General features: G+C 40.9%; 2 protein-coding genes across 2 annotated transcripts in view; one reads left to right on the forward strand and one right to left on the reverse strand.

Annotated features, from left to right (window-relative positions):
• CFAP97 (cilia and flagella associated protein 97) overlaps positions 1 to 14,005 on the forward strand; it is a 44,059-nt gene extending 30,054 nt beyond the window's left edge. The window contains exons 5-6 of the mRNA XM_054028875.1: positions 8,535 to 8,685; positions 11,896 to 14,005. Coding sequence (XP_053884850.1) covers positions 8,535 to 8,685; positions 11,896 to 12,023 — 279 coding nt within the window. The 3' untranslated portion in view covers positions 12,024 to 14,005. The remainder of the gene's footprint in view (positions 1 to 8,534; positions 8,686 to 11,895) is intronic.
• Positions 14,006 to 17,578: 3,573 nt separating this feature from the next.
• On the reverse strand, positions 17,579 to 23,754 carry SLC25A4 (solute carrier family 25 member 4). Its single transcript, XM_054028876.1, has 4 exons — positions 23,540 to 23,754; positions 19,035 to 19,521; positions 18,287 to 18,427; positions 17,579 to 17,976 (listed from the first exon to the last, which is right to left on the reverse strand). The coding sequence occupies exons 1-4, from the start codon at positions 23,648 to 23,650 to the stop codon at positions 17,819 to 17,821; spliced, it is 897 nt and encodes a 298-aa protein (XP_053884851.1). The 5' UTR covers positions 23,651 to 23,754; the 3' UTR covers positions 17,579 to 17,818.
• Positions 23,755 to 24,988: the final 1,234 nt, after the last annotated feature.

Raw genomic sequence — 24,988 nt, forward strand, 5'->3', positions numbered from 1 at the left:
TACAACAGGCTACATAAAAAGCACTAGTGAAGTCGGTACAAACTAAAATTTCATACAGACAGTGACTTGTTTATACTGCTCTATATACTATACATTGAAATGTAAGTACAATATTTATATTCCAATTTATTTATTTTATAATTGTATGGTGAAAATGAGAAAGTGAACAATTTTTCAGTAATGTGTGCTTTGACACTTTTGTATTTTCATATCTGATTTTTTTTAAGCAAGTAGTTTTTAAGTGAGGTGAAACTTGGGAATACACAAGACAAGTCAGACTCCTGAAAGGGATGCAGTAGTTTGGAAAGTTTGAGAGCCACCGCCCTAGAGTGTCAGCAGCATAAAACTGAATAGAAATACATGAATTGATAAATCTTCAAAAATAACTCTTTAGAATTTGCTTCAAGATGCCATGCTGTCTTACAGCTGTAAAAAAATGTTTAATCATGTCCTAAACTCAATTTGTTAGCTTTATTAAAAGAAGAGTGAAATATATCTCTCTAATACAGCCCTCAGATCTTTCTTACTGTGGACATTTTAATGACTACCTCTTTCCAATTTGATTCTTCCTAGATGTCAAACTTTTTTCCCATTGACTATTTCTTTTAATTTTTGTTTTTGTAAGCAGGAAAGTTTGATCATTTTGTTTAGGTTATAGGCTGCTATCTGAAATAGCAAGAACAAAACATAAATGACCAGTAGAGGCTACTATTGAGTCACTAACTGTTTTATCCTTCTAAAATAAGTCTGGCATATTCTTTTGTCTGCCAACCTATTTTTTCCTAATGGAATGTGGAACAAACATTGCTGCTATGTTATAATTTTATTTTAACTTCTGCAGGTATATATCTGTCTGTATTGACACAGATTAAACCAGATGTGGTGTGAATATAATCATAGTACACAGTTGTCAACATGTTAAAGCCTATAGGCTGGAATGTATCCTAAAATACCTTACGAGTTGGAAGTTTATTTTATTATGCAAACTACTAGTCTGCATAAACTATGTTAAAGGAACATTTTTAAGGTTGCAATGTCAAGCATCAAAAACTAGGAAATGCCAGAATCAAGGTTGCCTGTGCAACCTTTAATGCAGCCTCCTTATATCTATGCATTATGAGATATTGGTTTTGGTTTCTTTTTGTACAGGACCCTTAGCTCATTCAGTGCACAGAATGGACGATGCTCACTTAATGAGCAACTTTTCAATATTTTTTTTCTCCTAATTGTTTGGGGTGTGTGGCCCCATGCTGTGTTTACTGCACATTTTTCAAACCCTGCTCTGAAGGCTGAATTATTAATTTCCTCATAGGCTTTTCCATGGTCCTCATCACTATAGCATCTGAATGCTTCACAAGCATTAATGAATTTATTTTCACAACACATGCTGGAGTCAAGGGGGTTTACTATTCCATTTTACAAATGGCAAACTGAATCGTAGAGAGATTAAGGTCTAAAGTGTCCACTAATTTTGGGTGCCCAATTTGAGATACCTAGGACCAGATTTTTCAGAGTGTTTAGCATTATATAGCATTTCAGATATTCACAGCACAGCTCTCATTGACTTCAGTTGCAGCTGTGAGTGCTCAGCACTTAAGCAAATCAGACCCCAGGTCTCAAGTCAGACACCCAGACCGTTAGTGATCACTTGTGAAAAGTTTTTGGTTTAAGTGACTTGCCTAGCATCACTTAATCACTCTGTGGCAGAGGCACGGGTAGAATCCAGTTCTCCAGGTCACATTCAAATGCCTTAACCTTGGGACCATCCCCTCTCTTCCTGAAATCTCCTGCCTCATTCACTACACAGTTTCCATCTTCTGCAGGGGTCCCAGTACTTCAGTACGCAACTTTGATTCATCCCTAGAGCAGGTGGGGAAAAAATAGTATATGATCATGGAATTAAAGACTGTATCATAATGCATATGCACATGGGAGCCAAATAAAGGTTGCACAGGCAACCTTAATTCTAGCACGTCCTAACTTTTGTGTGTTTGACTTTGTAACCTTCATAATGTCCCTTTTAACATAGCTTTTATATTTGTATATAATTTCCTAGGGTTTAAAAGCAGACACCCCGCCCCCCGAGATTCCATCATGTGGCATCATATTGACACTGACATGGGTCATAAGCAGGGTTGGAACCTTTAGATTCACCTCATAGACTCATGTGGACCAGCACCAGAGTGGGATGGGACACTTTCTACCAGTGGATTTCACAGGTATCTGCTAACAGCAGAGGAATGATGAGTCAGGAATGTTGGGTTCCATTCCAGGCTCTGGAAGGGAGTGTTCTCTAGTGGACACAGACTCTGTCTACCCATTCTTCCCTCTCCCCCCCCCCCCCCCCCCCCCCCCCAAGCTTGACACACATCCCTTCTTCCCTGTCCCGGTCCTGTCTCTACCACACCACTCGCTCCTCAGTCCAGTCCCGTTCTCTGCACCTAGTTCATCCCAGTCTTCAGGCTTTTCAACCCAATCCCAGTCTCCTTGCCCACTGTCTTGATCTGACTCCTCCAGACTCCCCCACCTCTGCTCCTGCTCCCAGTCTCCTTGCCCAACCTTCCCTCCTCTGCACCCAGCCTCCCCCCTCAGGCTTTTTGCCCTGCCAGTGCCACTCTTCATCTGATCTGTTTTCTCTCCACTCACTGGTTTCCTGACTCTATCATTTCCCTCCACAGTACCTAGAACTAGTCTCCTTGCCTAGCAAATCCCAGTCTCTGCCACCCAGCTGCCTTGTCCTAATCTGCTGTCCTGCAATAGCCTAGACCTGGCTTTTGGCCCTCTGCATTTGAATCAGATGCCTTCTCCCTGCATGTTGCCTGAGGGGCAGGGGGTCACTGAGTGCACAGTTCCCTGGTCTAGGTTCTTCTGCCTGGCCCATCCCTGGCCTCAAACAGCAATTACAGGGAAAGTTCTGAGTCCCTGTAGCCCTTGATTGGCGGGACATCTTCAGGCGCTCTGAGGACAGTGCAGCTGCAGTCTGGTCAGCATTAGGAGCTGTGAGAAGCTTGAGCATACTCAGGAAAGATGAAATCTTCAGATTTTAGCTGTTAAGCTCTAACAAGTCTCTGAGTATGTTCAAACTGTGATTTCCCCCTCTCTTCCCCCCCCCCTCCAAAAAAAAAGTTATATAACTTGGCCAAATGTTGGTGGATTTTTACAGAGACCGCACAAGGTCAGTCCCTGACACACAGGCCACCACCTGCCAAATTTCAAATCCCTGCTCCAAAGCAGGAGATTGCTAAAGGTTTCCAAAGAAAAGGTGGTCATATTTTTTTAACACTGAAAAAAAAACATGTATTTTCCTGAGCCTCATTCTCCGAAATGGCTGAGACATTTTGGCTGCAAGTTTCCAAAAAGATTCAGCCAGAGACCAACTCCTGTCGTGGGAAATTTCAGCCTGAATGGTTAAAATCTGGCAAAGTGCAACTGAAACAAGGTCTTATAATGGGAAATGTTGGGCAATCTTACTAGGCAGTGCTACCAGCCCCTGCTATAAATCAGAGACCTTAAAACACCAGCATACAGATACTTAACCATCTAGTCCCTGAATCAGTTCACGTTCTCTAAAGTAATGGGATAAACACATAGTTCGCTACTTTAAATGTGTCTCTGTTTGATCATGATTAGAAATCATTACCATCTGGCACTTGTTAGGTGGCCTGCATTTAATGAGCTGGTTTGCTCAGCCCAGTTCCTGGTAGATAAATGGCCATCACAATTTGCATCAGTTCGCCCATTTGGAAGCCTTGGAGGAAACTGAATGGGCCTAGTCAGAGCCACCCTCTCAGCTTTGGAAATGATACCTTCCAGAACAGTTACAGTATATTGGGTAAGGAGAGCAGTGCAGGGAAGCTTGCACTGATGCTGACTGTTGATATGTAAGAATCCTTATTTTTACAGTACAGTTAATGTGCATAGCACTTCATAAACACATAACTCAGAGTCCCTGTCCTTCCTGAGATGCTTACAGTCTGAATTAGGTACAGTAGACCCTCAGAATTACAAACATCAGAGTTACGACCTGACCAGTCACCCACACATCTCATTTGGAACCAGAAGTACACAATCAGGCAGCAGAGACAAAGGAAAAAAAGCAAATATTATACAGTACTGTGTTAAATGTAAACTACTAAAAAAATAAAGGGAAAGTTTAAAAAAAAAATTGACAAGATAAAGTAACTGTCTCTGTGCTTTGTTTTATTTAAATTAAGAGGTTAAAAAGATCTTTTTTTCTGACTTAATACAGCTTTGAAATGTTACTATGCAATGTTCAATTGTGAACTTTTGAAAGAACAATCCATAACGTTTTGTTCAGAGTTACAAACACCCTCCATTCCCAGGTTCTTCTGTAGATAACTTGATGACAATACTCAATGGTTAGAGGGTAGGGCAAGTGAGGAGAGATGATGGCATTGAGAAGCAGGTGTTGAGAGAGTGTTTTTATACAATCTGGCTTTCTTGCAAATGCTGCATTGCTTTATGAGAGAGACAAGGTAGGTAAGGTACTTTTTATTTACTTTTTCTAGTAGATAGTGCTAGAGCAGAGAAGGGTTGGAAAGCCAGCTGAAGACTGAGTTTTGAGGAAGTGTTTTCTGAAGGAAAGTTAGATTGCTTGATGCACAAGAAGGAGGCAGTCCCAGCTGCTGAGGGCACCCTGAAAAAGGCACAAGGTCATGAGGAGGAGACAAGGGATCATTAGAGAGGAGCAACCAAAATGTGGTGTGCAAGAAGCTAGAAACTGAGATGTAGGAAGGAGCAGAGATGTGTAGAGCCCTGAAGGTAAGGATGAAGAGTTTGACCTTTGCGAAGGAATAGATAGGAAACTAGTGAAAGGACTTGAGGTGATGGGGTTGAAGTGGAAGGAGTGGGAGATGATTTTAGTAGCAGCATTTTGGGTAGGCTGGAGAGAGAATAGATGTCAAATAGAGGACTGTAGATTTTTAAGGCTGTTGTTTGTTAGTGTTAGCCTTGGTGATTACATCTAAGGGGCAGCAGGAACAATGCTGAGAGTGCTCTGTTAACTCACTAGCCCATTTGTCCAAAGGGAAAAGATCAACAGAATGCAATTGCTGTAGGACAAAGTCTCCTGGAATGTGGAATACAGCAGGACCTCAGAAGCTGAGCTGCAGGCAGAATCTCAGAGGCTGGAGCAAAGGGGGATACTTCCTAGGGCTTTGTGCTTCATAGTTGTTTTTCTAAAATTAAAATATTTAGGTTTTCCTTTAATCTGGTAATATAATAAAAACCTATGTCTAAAGGCAACGTTTTGATAGGAGTCCAGATCTAGCCCAAGGTCAGGTGTAGATCCAGGCAGCAGTTCCCAACATTAGAAATCCTGCCACATGGAGAAGTTCCTGTAGTAGCTTTTCCCTCACTAGGAGAGAACATCAGGCTCTTGGATTCAGGGCCATTACAAGAGCAGGGCAGACTCCCAGGGCGCAAAGCTGTGGGGGTGGAAAAAATGGGGCAGAGAAATGAAGGGGAGGGAAGCAGTAGGGGACACAAATATGCTTGCTCATCCTGGGTGCTAAAATGCCATAGTTACAGCGCTGCTTGGATTGTTACACAGATATTAGCACTATTGCTTGTGCCATGCAAATAGGTACGACATGAAGTAGGATAACTGTGATCATAGCATGTACTTAGATTTTAGGCTCTTGGGGGGAAGGACTGTCTTTTTGTTCTGTGTATGTACAGTGCCTGCCTAGCACAACGGGGTCTTTGGTCCAGGATGGGGGATTCTAGGTGCTACAGTAATAAAAATAATGATTATAGACTGGCTAGACTCACTGAAGCTAGAGAAGGTACTGTAAATAATGGTTCCTTTTGATATTCAAACTGTCCTTTTCGCTCATGCTGCTGTTTGTCTTCTCAGCTTTCTTTCATTGAGCTGCCCGTGGCTCCTACTCACAAAAATAATTAGCAAGTTCCGTTAAGTCTTTGTCATAGATGAAAGAACTTTGGAGCTTATCAGTTACTTACAACTAACTGACAAGTATAGAGCCAATTAATGCCACTTTAACAATGGAAAAAAATTAGAAATTAGTCCATGCAGAGGAACAAAAAGAAGCTGTCCTCAAATGCACCTTCTGTTCTTTCTCTGCTCTGCAAAGTAATAGTGTGGTTCTAATAAGAACGAAATTTGAGACGTCATAATATAAATACACTTGAACAGCTGTTGAGGCACAACGGTCAGCTGTTTGGAGTTCAATGGATGGTGAAACTGAAGCCTACAGAGATCCAAAGAGCAACATAAGACAAGGGAAAGTAGTAGCTTAACCATTTCCTCTAAACTGAACTTTATGGAGCTAGATACTCAATTTTACTTGTGACTTCTCCCTTCCCACTTTGGAAGGCTTTAGAAGAACATATACTGAATTTTTGAAAAAAGAAAGTACCCAGACTAGTTTTAGTGCTCACTTACTGTGATGGAAGTTGAATTAACGCCATTCATTTTAAGCCACTAAGCAGCACCAATCTTTTATACTACTTCTGTTTTGTTTCGTTTTTCCAAATGTCAGTGATCCAGTGCTTGCTTCCGCTGTTTACAGTTTGTGCTTTAGAAATTCTTCAGAAATCTGTAGATCCTGTTCCTAAAGGGAAGAATCTTCCTCATCAGTGCAAGGCTTTGTGAACAGAAAGGTGCAGTAATGCTGGAAGATAACAAAACTTTCACTTGTTTTCTTCTCCTGTTTATGTTAAATCCAGTATCTGAAATCTACTTAATCTTACATGGTGATGGGGGGAGAAAAAAAATCCATTTTATAACCTTTTCAGATCTCTTGCTTGCTGTCCCAGCCTGTGCTAGCCCAGGAACAGATACTACGTTTGCGCCACAGCTCAGAGAGAGCTGTTTTTCAGAGATGAGGGGAAAACAGCATGGTGCCTTGATTTGCTGAGCACTGACCTAATTTTTTTTTTTAAATTGATTTAGCTTCGTTTCTAAAGTCTATCTTGGATAAAATGATGATAGCTGCAATACAAGTTCTTAAGAGTAAGGAGTGGTGTTGATGTATTTTAAAATATGAGGAATGTCATGTTATTATCTCAAATCCTAATCAGTGAAATCTCTGCCACTACCACTTTAAAATCTGTATCTGATCTCTCAATAAATAAGGGTTAATATTTTCAATAATGTTCATCTGTCTTCATTTTAATTTTTTTGGAAAATAACATCTTTCTTACTTGTGAAAGATGCATGTTTTAAAATTGTTTGCTTTTTTGCTCCCTGTCTGAACACATGCATAACAGCTTGAAATACATTTGATACATAAAAATGTAATGTTAAAAACAAACATATGTTTCCTTTAACTCTTGAGTAATGTGGACATATCCGGTAGATAAACAGTCATTATGAAGTTTAAGGCATACTTGAAGTTACTGTGATGTTCCTGGTATGTAAATTGTACAAAGACCGTATACAATTATTAGAATGTAAATTCATACATGTTTGTCTTTTAACAGAAGAATATCAGTTCATTATATTAGCCTGCCTGTGTAGACTATTTCATTAAATGTTTTGAGAATTTACAGTTTAAAGTTTCAGGATTAGTGAATGATCAATTTATAATTCCTGTCACAGGTCAAAAAATTATGCAACTGTGTAGGAGATGGTGATAAAATCATGTACAAAGTTGGATCTAACATTTAGAGACTAGTCTAACATTTCATGTTTTGCAACTGGCTTTAAGCAGTTGCTATTTCTAGCCAAAGTCCTTCCTTTGACTTTTGCTTACCTAGGTATTTCCATTTGATGATGAACAGACTGGCACGTGATGCAAACACATGACATACTACATCTAAGCCAAAACTACTTGTCCTTTCTCTCTTGTGCTCTCTCAATGCACATTTCCAGGTTCCCATATGCAAACTATAGTATGTTAATAGATTTATTGCACTTAAACTGACATAGCTGACATTCCATGACTGCTTATGCCACTCACTGGAAAACTAGTCTGAAACAATCACACTCTTTTTACCCTCTCCCTATGTAGTGATAGGTTTATTTAATTTTGTTTTTGAGAAACACAAAGTACAGTTAAATGGCTATACAGACACACATTTTGTATATAGTGTGCAGTGAAAAACCCCATTTAGGGACTTAAAATAAATGTAGTATTTGAGTTTAATACACCTCTACCCTGATATAACGTGACCCGGTATAACACTAATTCGGATATAACGCGGTAAAGCAGCACTCCGGGGGGGTAGGGCTGTGCACTCCGGCGGATCAATGCAAGTTCGATATAACGCGATTTCACCTATAATGCGGTAAGATTTTTTTGGCTCCCGAGGACAGCGTTATATTGGGGTAGAGGTGTATATGCTTAACAAAAAGAGTGAGGGGGGAAAAAATGGACCCAAGGATGGAATAAGATTGAATCACTTCACTGGTAATTAACTTATTCAGTGTAGAGTTATAGATCACACTTCAGTTGTGGGGTGTTGTGATTTATACAAATATAAATTAATTTGTTTGTGAATATTTTCTTTATAGCTTCTTTAACCAAAACTGGCTTTTTTAAATTAAGGCTCTTCTAAAGAGACTGGAAGCAGTGAAACCAACAGTTGGTATGAAGCGTTCTGAACAGTTGATGGACTATCAGCGTCATATGGGTTATCTAAGTTCTTCACCATCCACAAGACGAGGAAAGTCTGCTCTAAGCCAGCTTAGCTCTTCAAGTAAGTGGACCTGGTATGGCATTTGTGTGCATTATACTTTATTTTTGCACTCAGAGCGATTTTTCTCCCTCCTGTTAGAATGGAAGAATCTTCAGTAGTTTTCTTTAAGAACAATACATCATTTTCTTCATATATAAAAATAAATGAACTATGCATTATCTGTATAATTACTCTTTACCATATCTAATTTCTAAGAACTCATCTTGTTAAACAATTCTGCGTTAGCAAGATTATCTACAACATACAGTAGAATCTCAGAGTTACGAACACCAGAATTATAAACTGACCAGTCAACCACAGACCTCATTTGGAACCGGAAGTATGCAATCGGGCAGCAGCAGAGGGGGGGGAAAAAAAAGGGCAAATACAGTACAAGGCTATGTTAAACATAAACTACTAAAAATATAAAGGGAAAGCAGCATTTTTCTTCTGCATAGTGAAGTTTTAAATCCGTATTAAGTCAATGGTCTGTTGTAAACTTTTCAAAGAACAACCATAACATTTTGTTCAGATTTCAGAGTAGCAGCCGTGTTAGTCTGTATCCGCAAAAAGAACAGGAGTACTTGTGGCACCTTAGAGACTAACAAATTTATTAGAGCATAAGCTTTCGTGGACTACAGCCCACTTCTTCGGATGCATCCACGAAAGCTTATGCTCTAATAAATTTGTTAGTCTCTAAGGTGCCACAAGTACTCCTGTTCATTTTGTTCAGAGTTATGAACCTTTCAGAATTACAAACAACCTCCATTCCTGAGGTGTTTGTAACTCTGAGGTTCTACGCTATTCTTGAATGGTTTGTCCGGACTACTTTTAAACTACTCAAACCATTTTAGGTTTGTTTTTAATTTCTTGTGAGGTCTGCAGCAAACATGGCAATGACATTTGTGACACTAAGAACCCCTGTATTCATACCCTGCACATGCTTGTAATAATCTTTGTACAAAATATGGTTTGTTGGGGTATAATTTGAAAACGAATAACTTACTGATCATTAATTCTTTTCTATGGTGTATGTATGGCATGGGTATCAGACATGCCAACTCTCACAAATTAATCGCAAGAGATGTGATTTCTAAGTAAAATTAAACCTGACTCATGATCTCACAATAGAACTCTCAAATGTCAGGTTTTTGGGGGGGTTTCAGCCAGAGCTGGGAAGAAGGGGGGGGGGGGGGGGACTGACATTTGAGAGCTCTAGCTCAAGATCATGAATCAGCCTTAATAATTTTACTTAGAAATCGCTGGCAGCCCGCCCAGGGCAGCCGGAACTCCCACTGTCAGCCCACCCCAGGGCTAATAGTGGGAGCCCCTCCTCCCAGGACTCCTGCAAGGAGAGGCTCCTGCTGTCAGACCTAGGTGGCTGGGGCTCCTGCAGTCAGACAGATGTGTGACCTGAGAGCACTTTAAAGGCTCAGAAACCAAAAGGGAACTAAAGAGAACCCACATTTCATTGGCTTAAAAATCATGAGGATTTTTTTTAATCTCATGATTTGGGGGGAGGGGGCAGGGTCTGACGCATGATTTTCCAGTGGTGAGGGTTGGCAACACTGCTGGATTTATGACTAAAGTGTGTTTAAATGAGGCAGTTCAGGGGAATTGTAAACAGGTCTGTCCAGGTCTTGAATACAAATGAAGAAGGGTTGACCAGAGACAGTGGGATTGCAATTTACATGTGCAATAAACAACCATCAACGCTCACAGGTGGTTGGGGGTCAGCATGTCTATTCCAGATTGGTTGTCAGGCAAACACAATGGAGGCACGTTTGCATATCAGATAAACAAAGCTATCAAGCTAACAAGTGGGGGAAGAGACAGCATAGCTTCACCCCCAGCAGGGAAGAGGAACTTTATTTGAGCTATGACGAGAGAGGGGGGCTGAATCTCAAGTAATAAGCAATTGAACTAACTGATTGCATACAATATTACTGTATTATACAAGTGTATAGAGCAAGGTCTTTTCTTGAAAACTAATTACCTTTCACAATGATATTAAATCACGTGTATGTATTAACACTGTGTAAGGAATTATGGGTACTCATTGATATTAGGTGGTATAGTCTGCCCAGACAGGAGGAAATGTCAGCTATATTTATTTCTTATGTAAATTAAACATGGTGGAATCAGAAACAATGGAAGGTCCATTTTCATTGAAATCGTACAAGGGAATGGGAAGCCCACAGGAAAGGACGAATCCTACGAGGTTATCCTTTCTCTTGAAATAGTCATTGCTTATATCTTTCAAAATTCAAAGACAGAAACCATCTTTGGCATCCATCACTAAACAAACACAAGGGAACAGAGCTCTTGTGAGCTGAGAAAGATGGGTCCTTCAACCGAGAAGGAGTTGAAGTCTCTGGAAACTGAATATAGGTGAGCAACCTGCTTTGGCAAAGATCTTTCACCTAAGACAACAAGGGAAGCCAGCACCTTGTACTCTTATGGAAAGTTCTGACTGAGGGAAAGTCAGCCATGGCTGGGAAAAAGAATGACTGATGAGAGAAACCATCTTGAACAAAGCCCGTATCTTGCCAGATTAAGTTTTAGACAGAAGTGTGTTTTTTGTTTTGTTTTACTTGTAACTCTTTTTCTATCTTCATTCCTTTTACTTGAACTCAATCCTATGTATATTTTTGTTAATAAATTTATTTCATTTTTACCATAAACCAGCACAGTGCTGTGTTTAAAGGAAGGGGTGTATTTGGCCCTACTTATGTTAATAAGATGTGATGTAGTTTTGTCTCTCTTTACAAGAGCAACAAACCTTATTATTTCTCTGAGTTGTCCAGGCAAGGGCAATTTGGGGAAATTTGGGACTGGGAGTACATTGGGGTCATATTCTTGTTGGTTGTAACCAAGTCTGGTGGAAGCCAGAGGGGGGCTGTAGAGAGACTGCTGAGGTCAGAGCTGCTGAACCAGGGCTGTATAGCACACAGACACTTAGGGTGTGACCTGCGTGCTAGTAGGCTGATTGTGAGCAGCCCAGGTTTGGAGCTACAGCAGTAAAGCATTTTGAGGCACCCAGGTTTACAGAGCAGGCAGTGACACATCCCCTCATTGGTCTGGATTGGCCCCCAAACCCTAGAAAAACCATGACAACAGTTCTTTGGGGTAGTATGGGGGAAAGGAAGCAATAGGGCCTCCTACCTTATCCAGGCATCCAATATAACAAGATCATTTGTTGATATATGTTCTCCTTATATTCTCTAATAGGAGGAGCTTCAAGAGCATCTAGTGCATCCAGTACAGTCAGTCATAGGACTGAGAGACCAGTTTCTGATGCATCTAGTGGGGCGTTACGGAGACCTAAGCCCACTAATGTTCGTGCTGCTTGGTTATAAATTATTTGTACTTTGCCCAGAGTTCTTACTTGATCGCCAGACTTATATTTCTATTGCTTTTGTAGATTATCTCTGTGCAAGAATATTGTCATCATTGTTTGCTGATTAAAGTGCACTGCAGTGTGGTGTAATTTCTTGTAAATTGGTTTTAAATGGACAATTTCACTTTAATCAGTGTTTCCTGAGAGAGGATGTATTTATAAAAGCGAGAGGTGAAAATTGAAATTGCAAATTATTTTTATTTGCAAAGCACAAATGAAGTTCATACTTGTGAAGGATGCAATTGCTGCGCTTTGGTTCCAAGATGTAAAAATTAATGTTTTTAATTATTTTTTTTTAATTTGCAATAAACTTTCAAGCATGTGTTTAGTTTGTAAATGGTCCTAATTTTTCATCTTTGTTTGGTCTTCAGAACTTCTAGGTCATGCAATAATGGCTGAAAGGGTTTTCTTTTTATTACAGTTTGTAGGAATGTTTTTGATAAAAAGTAGATCTATATGTTTTATTTCTTATGATGCAGGAAGAGGGTATAGAAATATCTGAATGTTGTGCAGACTAGTGGAGGAAATCTACCTTGTAGCAGCAACAAAGCCATTCTGGTTGCACAGCAGTAACACTTCCTTTCATGTGAGTGAACTAAAATATTGAGGATGCAGGAAGTGTCTTCTTCTGCAACTATTGCAGATCATTCTAGCTGAATAAAGAAGTGGTGTTCATTCTGGGTCAGAAGTGATGTCTTTTCCAGACTTATGGACCTACGCACAAGGAAAAAAGAACCTGCTGTACTGGGTAGAAATGTTTGTTGGATAGAAGAATAAATGTGAAGTGAAATTCTAATGTGAAGTCCAATAAAAACAGAAAATTCAACTATTCCCCAAACTGGGTTAATAGCCATTGTCTTTAGTGATGGCACTACTTGCAGACCTCTGCCCTGGCTCACTAGTGGGAACAGATATGGAGCTGTGGGAAACAAATTTAGTAGTACAGCATCCAAGTTTTGAGAGATACTAGCAACCAGAATTAGAAAAGAGGACAAAGTAAAATATATGGCTAAATCCAAAGTTTTGCATCTTTAACTTCTATTTTTAATGTTATGTTTTATACTAGATCTCTTAAGTAGTTTCAGACCAACCTTAGCAACAGTTTCCCGTTACATGATAAATGTAAGATTTTATGGAAGTGGTAATGGAAGGCAGTATGTGATGTAGTTTATTTCCATATCTAAACTGCAACAGGCCATTTGGTCACTGGCCGCAGGATTTTCTTTCATAAAGAGCATGAATTATGATCTGCTATCCCTAGTTACTACTGTACTTTTGCTTGTTGTCCTGACTCCCTTATGGCAGAACTATTGGGGGTCTTTCTATTTAACAAAGATTTTTCTTTGTTTAATAGTATCGAGACCTAGACCTACAAAAGTCAGATCCATTTTCTCTCTCCATGTTTAGCACAATGGCATAAGTTTTTGAATATTTAATATTGTGATACACTTGGCACACAGGATCATCTAGTTTCTTTGGTCCTCTCTGATAACTTGACAGAACTGTATGGATTAAAAAAGCTTTACCTCTGAACCTGCTGACTTTTGTGGATTAAATTTTTATATGCTTGACAATGTTTTAACAGTTTTTAACTTTAAACAGTAGTATGGAAAAAAGCTATAATTGAAATGTATTGTTCTTTCATTGTGACTGTAATGTGTTCTTTGAATAGTACTGCTGTAATTATTTGTATAACTGTGCTGATTAAAATTATTCACCATTTAAATTCTTTGTTTTTGAATGAGACACAAATAAACTATAATATCAAGGGTACACTAGGCACTTTTGAGTGTTCCTATAGCAATTCTTTTCTCTGAAACTAACAAAATGGGCTTAGTTTTAATCATCCCAGCTGCTTAGATTGAATTTGGTATGGGGAATTTGTCAGTTTTGTATGTCACTCCTTTTGTAAATTGTAAGAAGTAAAATATTTAACATGAATTATATGTATGTTCATCATTGCATAAGCTTCTTAGAGCATTTTATGTTGGTTTATTATCCAGCAACTGTAAAGGACACTGAGAGAAATTGGCTGTTTATCAGTTTAGCTAGTGAAACAGGAGTGCAAAAATGCATCAAATGTGAGCTTTGTGATTCTTTCTTTCTTTTTCACTCATGGATGATTATTTTTAAAACCAGGTTTATTGGCAAGTCATGGGTAATAATCTGTCAGGCAGTTTAAATGTAATTCCTTTTTTATCCTAAAGGGAATTTTTCCTCATGATGGCCACCTTCTCAGTAGTACCTCTCCATATAACTTCCCTTCGTTCATTGATGAAGGAAACTATACGTTCTGCTTAGACTTCTCGGAGACTGTTACGGATTTTTTTTTTTTTTTTTAAACTTGAAATCTTCAGCTATGATGTCTGTTGTCCTGGGTCATTGGTTGAAAATCCTTTTGCCTTGGGATATTTATAGTAATAGTCCCACTTCAAACTTTCACCTCATTTTCAGTGTTCTTTACTAGACAGTGAAAGACTATCTCCTCAGACGATCTTCCCCATTTTCCTTTTGGAAGAAGGCTGTTTTTTCTCTCAAAAGCCGATTCTTTCCCCATTCCTTTTAATAATGTGAGAAACCACTTGCCAAACATTTCCTGTCTCCTTGTTCTCAAATTATGAATTAAAGGTAAAGTGCCTGAGACAGGTACTTCTCTCCCACTACCATTTTGTTTATATATAGCATAAAGGTGAGTACTGTAATAATTTTAGACTTTTTTCTGCAGGAGTGTGGAGTATCTGAAACTTAAATTGTATGCACAGTGCATTTGGCTTCAACAGAAGCCAAAACAACATTTTTTGTTTGGTGCCTATGCAGAACTTTCAGCACTTCCCAAAATTATGAATATGCTGCTTGAAGTGTGAATATTTTCAAGACAGTATCTTCAGTCTTTCCTGTTAATACTCTCTGGCAAAAACTGAAGGCCTTCTATCTGACCATTTGGGAAACAAGTGCTGCTTATAAACTATAGGGTCAAGCAAATTAAAATGCACAAATACAGGAAAGCTGCTCTCTGCTTCCAGACTTATTTGAGAATGTCAATCAACTTTCATTTTGAATAAAATGTCCTCATTTCTAGTTTAAAGCTTGAAAATATGACAAGTGTAACCAAAACAGAGATGGTTGTCTGAGTCTGCAGCCAGGCTCCAGCCAAGGGGGGATTAGCGAACACTAGAGCAGAGGAGGAAGCCCCCTTGTTGACATGAGCCATAGTGGATCAGGTCTTCATTGCTCTGGACACAAGATGGGGACTGGTGGTCCAGGGCTGTTTGTATGCTCAAGTGGGTGCTGTAGGATTGGCTCACTGTTAGTGGGGTGCAGATATCCCTCTGTTCTGTTTCTCCCCACTGGCTTTTTAGGTCCAGAGGCAAGATTTGAGAAAAGAAGTGGTGGTAGTTTAAGCATCACCCACTTGTGCAACTAGCATGAGATAGGATCTATAAGGTGTAACCATCAGCAAAGTTATGGCAATAATGAAGTGCAGGTCCAGTTTTTCCTAATATTGGCCTGTGGGAACCAGACTCAAAGCTGTGTTTCATTTTGAATTTTAAAGAAGTTTAAAAAGCTGAAGTGCAGCTCTGAAATAAGTTTTAATGCGCACAGTTCCTTATTAAGAAGGAATCTCAGCAAGGGACAAAGACATTTTGTTTTGAAATCAAGGGAGATTCTTCAGAAATTAGAAAGGGGGAAAAAAAAAAAAAAAATCATCAGTTCTGTTTTTAAGCAGATAAATAGCAAAATCTTGAACATGTAGGGCACAGTTAAGAATATGCCCAACCTTGAGTGTATTAGTTCCAAGAGCATGGTGAGCATTTTCAAGAAAGCATCATAGCAACAGCTAATAACACAACTTCTGTAGACAGCAAGTGCTATTTATAAACTAAAGTGATTTCTAACTCCTTCAGCATGACCAAAACCTGTGGGTGATCAGTCAAAATACACCAAGTGGCCAAAAGTTTGTTGAACATTAAATGTCAAAGAGTAATCCTTAACAGTTTGGGAATTTGATGAGTAAATATACAGGACAGTTCAGTACAGATGCAGTTGGTGATTCTGACTGAAAATAGGAAAAGCATTTCTCATTAGGGTTCATGGATGCAGAAGAATAAGGTGACTTACTCAAGGTCACACAATGAGCACACTACTGTACTTTGGGCATTTCCCTCCTAAATGTAAACTACAGCTTCCCCAAGATTAATTAGGTCTGTACCAAACAAACCTACCTAAAATCTAGTGTGTGTGTATGCATACTTTTTTGCATTTAATTTCACACTAAAAGGTGTATTGAACATTGTATTTAGCATCCCACTTTTAAGATGTGAAAAAGTACAAAGCAAGTATGCCAGTCTTTTTGCCTCACTTGGCAATTAAAAAGAGCCCTCTATCTGGAAAGTCTAATCGTGATCTTGCTAGATGGCTATATCAGACAGTGCATTTGGATCACTAGAATATGCATGAGGTACACAGTCTTAAATTATTAGTCCTTGCCCAGGCACTTATTTTCAAATGCAGAACACAGCTTATTCTCATTGAGCATTATCTCTATACCATATCTGCAGTTTCAATTCAGCACCTACAAATTCTAAGATTCTTAACTCAGATTTCTCCACCACCACTTCCATCTGGCAGTCTCTCTCTCTCTCTCCCCCCCCCCCCCCCCCTGCAAAAGTGTTACAATTAGTTGAGAATAATCCTGAGAGAATTGCATTTCAGGGTAAATTTTCAGGAAAATTATAAGCTACTGAAACTAGTGACTTAAGTTGTCACTATCTCCACAATTACTACAGCTCTACTAGCAAGGTGTTTTAGGGTTAAAATCATACCAATGCTTCATCCTAAAACAGGTTTTTTTACTATTAATAATAATGCATGTGGATATTACTATCTGAAGTGTACTTGTGTACTAAAATACAGAGTACATACATACTGTACATGCAGAACACTTATTGCAAGCATGGATCATTTAAAAAAATGGAGCAGTATTGGAAACCGAACAGGAGAGAAAGTAACTGAATAGGATTAGCACACAATTTTTTTTCCTGTTTTGGTTCAATTGAACATTAAGTATAATCCAACAGACAACTAATAATTTTGCTTTTTGTAAAGACATGTATGGCACTTAATCTTGAACAGAGAATTTCAGTCTTTCAAAGTTTGTTGGAATATTAGGAGGAATTTAGGACCTCATTTACCTTAAGGGAGGGCTTATTCAGGGAGACAGCAGTGGTTGAGAACCTATTTCCTGGTGCTTACAGATAGTAAGCAAGTATATTTGTAAACATGCTTTTTTCACTTTAATATCAGATTTTTAAGAAGTCCAGCCTAATAAGAGAAGCATGCTCTTCATCCATGTGTTTTGAATGCCCTGATGCTGTTGGGTAGTTAGAGACATTCACTTTAATACAAATAAGTACTTGATCTTGACTTGGTTTCTTTAAAAACTAATAATGTGAACTCTTAATAGCTAGCATGTAAGCCACCAAATCATCAAGAAATGCACTCTAGTCATAGGAATAAGTATATTAGTGATCTTGTGCAGATATTTAATATATAAACAGGTTCCAATATAAGTATCTGAGGACTTTTCATTCAAAATTTAACTATGATCCAATGGACAACCATTAAACAATTATGCATCCTTCTCTGAACTGGATTTGCCCCATGACAGCCATCTCAATTTCCCTAGGAAATATTTTTTTGTCCATTAAACCACAAGTAGTATATTACACAATTGAACAGAATAATTTTATTTACTTAGACAAATTTCTTGATCTCATCATACAATACTAATACGAAAGCACCGCCCATGCCTCTCAACACATTGGACCAGGCGCCTTTGAAGAAAGCTTTGCCTCCTTCATCTTTAGCTATCTTCTTCCAACAATCAATTGTGCCCTTGTACATAATATCAGCTGTGGAGACAAGAAGGTACACCTGAGAAACTCTTGAATCATACAGGCAGTTCAATCAATCAGAAGTGTGCTCCCTAGAGGATTTTAAATTAATAAATATATTTAAAACAAAAACAGCTCTAGCAAAGTACTTCACAACAATCTGAAAGACCAATCAAATATAGTGAGGACCAATTTATTCCAATATATTATTTTAGTAGAAAGGCCATAGATTTTCCTGTAGAATATATAATGCCTTAAATTTCAACCATGTCCTGCTGGGGAGATAATCTCTGCAGCTAGGCCACTGCAGGTGAAGACTTGTTCTTACCTCCCTTTCGGCCAGACTGCATCATCATCCTACGTCGGACTGTGTCAAAAGGGTAGGACACCAGCCCCGCTACAGCGGTGACTGACTGGGCAATCATCCAACTCACTACGATGTGCACGTTCTTGGGATCAGGCATCATACCTGTCATCAAGAGTAAAACAATATGAGTACAAAGGGGTGGAGAGAGGAAGAGAGAGAATCATTCCTACCCCAGACTCCATTAATTCACAGACCCTGATCAATGGTAAGTCGAGGGGACTTTTCCCCACAGCCAATTCCATCAGCCACATCTTGCTCAGCATCATCCAGTCTTCACTCAGTCCAGCCATTTAAAAGTCAATCAAGAGTTAGCTTTTAGAACATTTAGCCTTGACCATAACAGCTTCCTTGCAGAACTGCACTACAGTAGCAGGATTTAAATTTCTTATAACCTAATTCAATAACAAAAAACACACACAAAAATTGACCATACTGGAAAGAGAGTGAAGTTACAAACTTAGTTTTAGGAGGCTCTGAGTTTGCAAAAACAAGAAACAAAAGCCTGACATGAGGGAATCAACCAAAACGGACAGGATGGAATTTCAAAAGTGTGCTGTAATATTTATAATCTATTATATAAATGTAAACAAAGCTGCAGTTTAACTAAGTCCTGAAAGCCAATGCCCAAGGCAGGGTGCACTGGAGCAGACCATCCTTATATTTGTTGGATTCTCTCTCAGTAATCACAGCTCCCTCCTCCTCCACTTACCCTTGGCTGTGTCATAGACCCCAAAATAGGCTGCTCTATAGATAATGATGCCCTGGACTGACACGTTGAATCCTTGGTAGAGCCCTCTGAGGCCATCAGATTTGAAGATCTTGCCAATGCAGTTGCCCAGCCCTGTGAACTGCCTCTCACTCATTCCTTTGCCCACGTCAGCAGCCAGCCTGGTTCTGGCAAAATCCAGAGGGTAAACGAAGCAGAGGGAGGTGGCTCCTGCAGCACCTCCAGAGGCCAGGTTCCCTGCGAAGTAGCGCCAAAACTGCTTGTGCCGGTCCACTCCCCCCAAGAAGATCTGCTTGTACTTGTCCTTAAAAGCAAAGTTGAGGGCCTGGGTGGGGAAGTAACGGATGACATTGGCCAGGTTGCCTCTCCAGAACGAAATGATGCCCTGTTCCTTGGGTATCCTCACCACGCAGTCCATGATTCCCTTGTACTGCTTGTCAACTGTGATCTGTTGGCTGGCATGCTGGACCTGTTAAGTGAGAGAGAGAAGGGCACAGAGACGAGATTGCAACAGTTACTTTGGACAATGTATCAAACAAACCCCAATTTGTCAAAGTTAAGAAACAGGGAATAAAATAAGACAGTAAATATCATAATGCCACTATATAAACCCATGGTACACCAACACCTTGAATACCACATTCAGTTCTGGGTGGTCCATCTCAAAAAAAAGATAAGATTAGAATTGCAAAAGGTACAGAGAAGTGCAATAAAAATTATTAGGGGTATGGAACAGACTTTGACTCCCTCAGGGAACAGATGGGCAGGATCCCCTGGGAGAATAACATGAAGGGCAAAGGGGTCCAGGAGAGCTGGCTGTATTTTAAAGAATCCTTATTGCGGTTGCAGGAACAAACCATCCCGATGTGTAGAAAGAATAGTAAATATGGCAGGCGACCAGCTTGGCTAAACAGTGAAATCCTTGCTGATCTTAAACGCAAAAAAGAAGGTTACAAGAAGTGGAAGATTGGACAAATGACCAGGGAGGAGTATAAAAAAATATTGCTCAGGCATGCAGGAGTGAAATCAGGAAAGTCAAATCACACTTGGAGTTGCAGTTAGCAAGAGATGTTAAGAGTAACAAGAAGGGTTTCTTCAGGTATGTTAGCAACAAGAAGAAAAATCAAGGAAAGTGTGGGCCCCTTACTGAATGAGGGAGGCAACCGAGTGACCGAGGATGTGGAAAAAACTAATGTACTCAATGCTTTTTTTGCCTCTGTCTTCACGAACAAGGTCAGCTCCCAGATTGCTGCACTGGGCAGTACAGTATGGGGAGAAGGCGACCAGCCCTCTGTGGAGAAAGAAGTGGTTCGGGACTATTTAGAAAAACAGGACGTGCACAAGTCCATGGGGCCGGATGCGCTGCATCCAAGGGTGCTAAAGGAGTTGGCGGGTGAGATTGCAGAGCCATTAGCCATTATTTTTTGAAAACTCATGGCGATCGGGGGAGGTCCCAGATGACTGGAAAAAGGCTAATGTAGTGCCCATTTTTAAAAAAGGGAAGAAGGAGGATCCGGGGAACTACAGGCCAGTCAGCCTCACCTCAGTCCCTGGAAAAATCATGGAGCAGGTCCTCAAGGAATCAATTCTGAAGCACTTACAGGAGAGGAAAGTGATCAGGAACAGTCAGCATGGATTCACAAAGGGGAAGTCGTGCCTGACTAACCTAATTGCCTTCTATGATGAGGTAACTGGCTCTGTGGATGAGGGGAAAGCAGTGGATGTGTTATTCCTTGACTTTAGCAAAGCTTTTGATACAGTCTCCCACAGTATTCTTGCCGCCAAGTTAAAGAAGTATGGGCTAGATGAATGGACTGTAAGGTGGATAGAAAGCTGGCTAGATCGTCGGGCTCAACGGGTAGTGATCAATGGTTCCATGTCTAGTTGGCAGCCAGTTTCAAGCGGAGTGCCCGAAGGGTCGGTCCTGGGGCCGGTTTTGTTTAATATCTTTATTAATGAACTGGAGGATGGTGTGGACTGCACTCTCAGCAAGTTTGCAGATGACACTAAACTAGGAGGCGTGGTAGATACACTAGAGGGTAGGGATCGGATACAGAGGGACCTAGACAAATTAGAAGATTGGGCCAAAAAAAAAAAAAAAAAAAAAACCTGATGAGGTTCGACAAGGACAAGTGCAGAGTCCTGCACTTAGGACGGAAGAATCCCATGCACTGCTACAGACTAGGGACCGAATGGCTAGGTAGCAGTTCTGCAGAAAAGGACCTAGGGGTCACAGTGGACGAGAAGCTGGATATGAGTCAGTGTGCTCTTGTTGCCAAGAAGGCTAATGGCATTTTGGGCTGTATAATTAGGGGCATTGCCAGCAGATCGAGGAACGGGATCGTTCCCCTTTATTCGACATTGGTGAGGCCTCATCTGGAATACTGTGTCCAGTTTTGGGCCCCACACTACAAGAAGGATGTGGAAAAATTGGAAAGAGTCCAATGGAGGGCAACAAAAATGATTAGGGGTCTGGAGCACATGACTTATGAGGAGAGGCTGAGGGAACTGGGATTGTTTAGTCTCCAGAAGAGAAGAATGAGGGGGGATTTGATAGCAGCCTTCAACTACCTGAAGGGGGTTCCAAAGAGGATGGAGCTCGGCTGTTCTCAGTGGTGGCAGATGACAGAACAAGGAGCAATGGTCTCAAGTTGCAGTGGGGGAGGTCCAGGTTGGATATTAGGAAAAACTATTTCACTAGGAGTGTGGTGAAACACTGGAATGCGTTACCTAGGGAGGTGGTGGAGTCTCCTTCCTTGGAGGTTTAAGGCCCGGCTTGACAAAGCCCTGGCTGCGATGATTTAGTTAGGAATTGGTCCTGCTTTGAGCAGGGAGTTGGACTAGATGACCTCCTGAGGTCCCTTCCAACCCTGATATTCTATGATTCTATGAACAGCTTCCATATGAGGAGAAATTATAGAGACTGGGACTGTTCAGCTTGGCAAAGGGGAGATATGGCAGAGGTCTATAAAATCATGAATGGCATGGAGAAAGCGAACAAGGAAGTGTTATTTATCCCTTTGCATAACACTAGTACCAGGGGGTCACCCAGTAAATTGACTAGGCAGCAGGTTTAAGAAAAGCATAAGGAAGAACTCCTTCACACAACACAGGCTACCTGTGGAACTCTTGTCTTTCACAACACCCCTGTAGCAACAAGTTCAAAAAAGAACTAGATAAGTTCATGGAGGATATGTCCATCAATAGCTATTAGCCAAGATGTTTAGGGACATAACCCCATGGTCTGGTGTCCCTAGCCTCTGACTGCCAGAAGCTGGGACTGGACAACAGGGGATGGATCACTCAATAATTCCCCTGTTCTGTTCATTCCCTCTCCGGCATCTGGCATCAGCCACTGTTGGAAGACAGGATACTGGGCTAACTGGACCATTGGTCTGATCCAGTATGGCCATTCTTATGTTCTTAGAAAATTCTGCTTCTCACCAGGAGATCTATCATCTTTCATCTACTCTGGAAGATTACATGGAGCCTTTTTTCATAACCTTACCATTCAACATAATAGCCTGTACTTGTTTTATGCAATCTTAATCCAGTTTCTTTAAGACCATTACATTATTAGGTCAAAGGGAAACTGCCTACAGGAGGAGACACCTGAAGGGCATTTGCAGGAGGATCCTGAAACTTTAACAGAAAGACATCTTCCAGAAAGCTTATCCAATTGCACAGAAGTATGTTAGTCTCATACAAGTGTACAGCCTTGCTTTAGAGTTTCACATTTCCATTTTACTTAGCAAGTCAGATAGTAAGGGCACTCTTAGCATATTTGGGTCCCCGGTCTTATCGTCCAGCCAACAAGCCCCTGAAAACGATGTTGACCATTGAAGTTTAATTTGTAATGAATGAGGTACCAGAGCTAAAGCAATTTTTTTTAAACACTTTCATAACGGAGGGGGCAAGCCCAGAGCTGCTGGGGATATGAACTGCCAAGCCCTGGCACAAATTAAGCACTGATTTGAGGCCACTTCCACCCCCCGCGCTCAGTGTCCCCATGTATCCCGGCTATAAACAGAGCCAGGGGAAAGAAGCGGTGCTGCTCTTGCGTAACCAGAGTTCCCGAAGCCAGTTGCCATATTTAGGCACTTCAGGCTTCTGCCCATATGACACTAGGATTCCTGCACCGCTTCCAAGTCAAACTTCACACTCCTACCCCCCAGGGAAGGAAGACTCCTTGCAAGAGCCCAGGGCAATACACATCATCCTTTTGTAGATTACCACCCAGTGCACTGAACTGCATCATGCCCCCAGCCCCTTTAGATTTGCTCTCTGGACAATCACGAGCCGAGACTGATAAAGAGACAACCTGTTGCTAAATTTCCACTCACACATTCGCTAGCAGCGTTTACAGTTACATGGTGCCTTTAAAGCAAAGAGAGCCATGCACGCTAGCGACAACCAAAGTCAATCGGGCCGTTTGCTCTACCAAAGTCCATAGACCGGGGCTTGAACGAAATCGTCCCGCTCCTTACCTGCAGCAGCAATTTAACTCTTTCTATGGGAGCGACAGCTGTCTTGGAAATAGCAGCAGCAACCCCGCCAGCCAGGAAGTCCTTAAGGAAGCTGATCGCTTGGTTACTCATGTTGGAACTCGCTCAGACAAACCCCAAAGAGCCCCCTGTAAAAGCAGATGCTGCCGCGCACCTCCCCACCCAGTTGCCCCAGCCAGCCTCTTGCGCCGCGCTCCAAAGGGAGAAGCGCGTCTCTCCTACTTATAGCCCCTCTGCTTCTCGCGATAAGAGGAGGGTCCCCCGGGGCACACACATTGGCTAGGAACCCCCCAGTCATCAGAGGGCACAGGGGCAAAGCCGCCATGCTGTTCCAGAGAGTCCGCCGGGCGGTGCGGCTGCCCTGTGCTAGGGACGTTTAAAGGGCAAATTAAAGTTATCTGCTCCCTGCCGGAGAACGCTATGTCAGAGCATGTGCCTGCTGTATTAATAGCACAGTGGAGACACAGGATGGGACTGGGGGGGGGCTGCAAAAATACTTCGGAGTGTGTTAACCATTTGCGTTCACATCCAGTGCTGCCCACGGAGAATAACGGACAGATCAAGGGAAGTTTGGGAGTCCGATAAAAATTTATCATAAACCAGCACATGTATTTTAACGGCTGTTATTGTCTGTATTGAGGCACACATACACACTGCATCTGATTTACAGAGACATGGTACCTACTGATGCACACGAACAGTGCAGCCTGGTTAATTGGGTTCTATGGATATTTTGTAAGATAGGGTAAAGAAGCTGATATAAATATAATAGTGACCCTCAGTGGCTTGCTGAGACATGAGTTGCAGAATTTGGATTAGAGCCTTTTACGTGGAGGACAAAAAGTGTTTTAAGATTTAACACCTTGCTTAAAGTCCTAAAAGTCTGACATAGCTTCAAATGCTAACATGTTATCCCTGATCCTAGATTTCCTGAAGAGAAGAGAAAACTTTTCCTGCTAGTGTCCTCACTGTACCCTTAAGGATAGATGACCCTGCATGAGACATAACTGGCAGAGTGGGCTAAGTAGGATCACTTACATGGAAGGGAGGAGTGAGGGGGACTCTAGGGAGCACATGCACTGGGAAATTCAAGTGCATGACCCAAACCAAATGTGAAACAGCAGAACAATTTGTGCACTCAGTACCTGATTCTTAACTAATTTCTCTGTGCCTCACTGTCCCCTTTTCCATCCATAAAATGTGGATAATACTTTTGCCCATCCCTTGTGTGACTTGTCTATTTAGACCCCGATCCTGCAAAGGCTTACACATTGAAATCAATGGGACTACTTGTTCTTGTAAAGTTAAGCAGGTGTGTTTTCAGAATGGGGGCCTTAGATTGTGATAAGCACTGCAGGGCTTGTAGAGTACCAGTGCAATGGCATATGAGTTTCAGTTGGGATTTGCAGATGCTCATGAAATACAAATAAT

Source organism: Malaclemys terrapin, chromosome 5 (genome assembly GCF_027887155.1).
Source record: "Malaclemys terrapin pileata isolate rMalTer1 chromosome 5, rMalTer1.hap1, whole genome shotgun sequence".
In the NCBI taxonomy this organism is placed as follows: domain Eukaryota; kingdom Metazoa; phylum Chordata; order Testudines; family Emydidae; genus Malaclemys; species Malaclemys terrapin.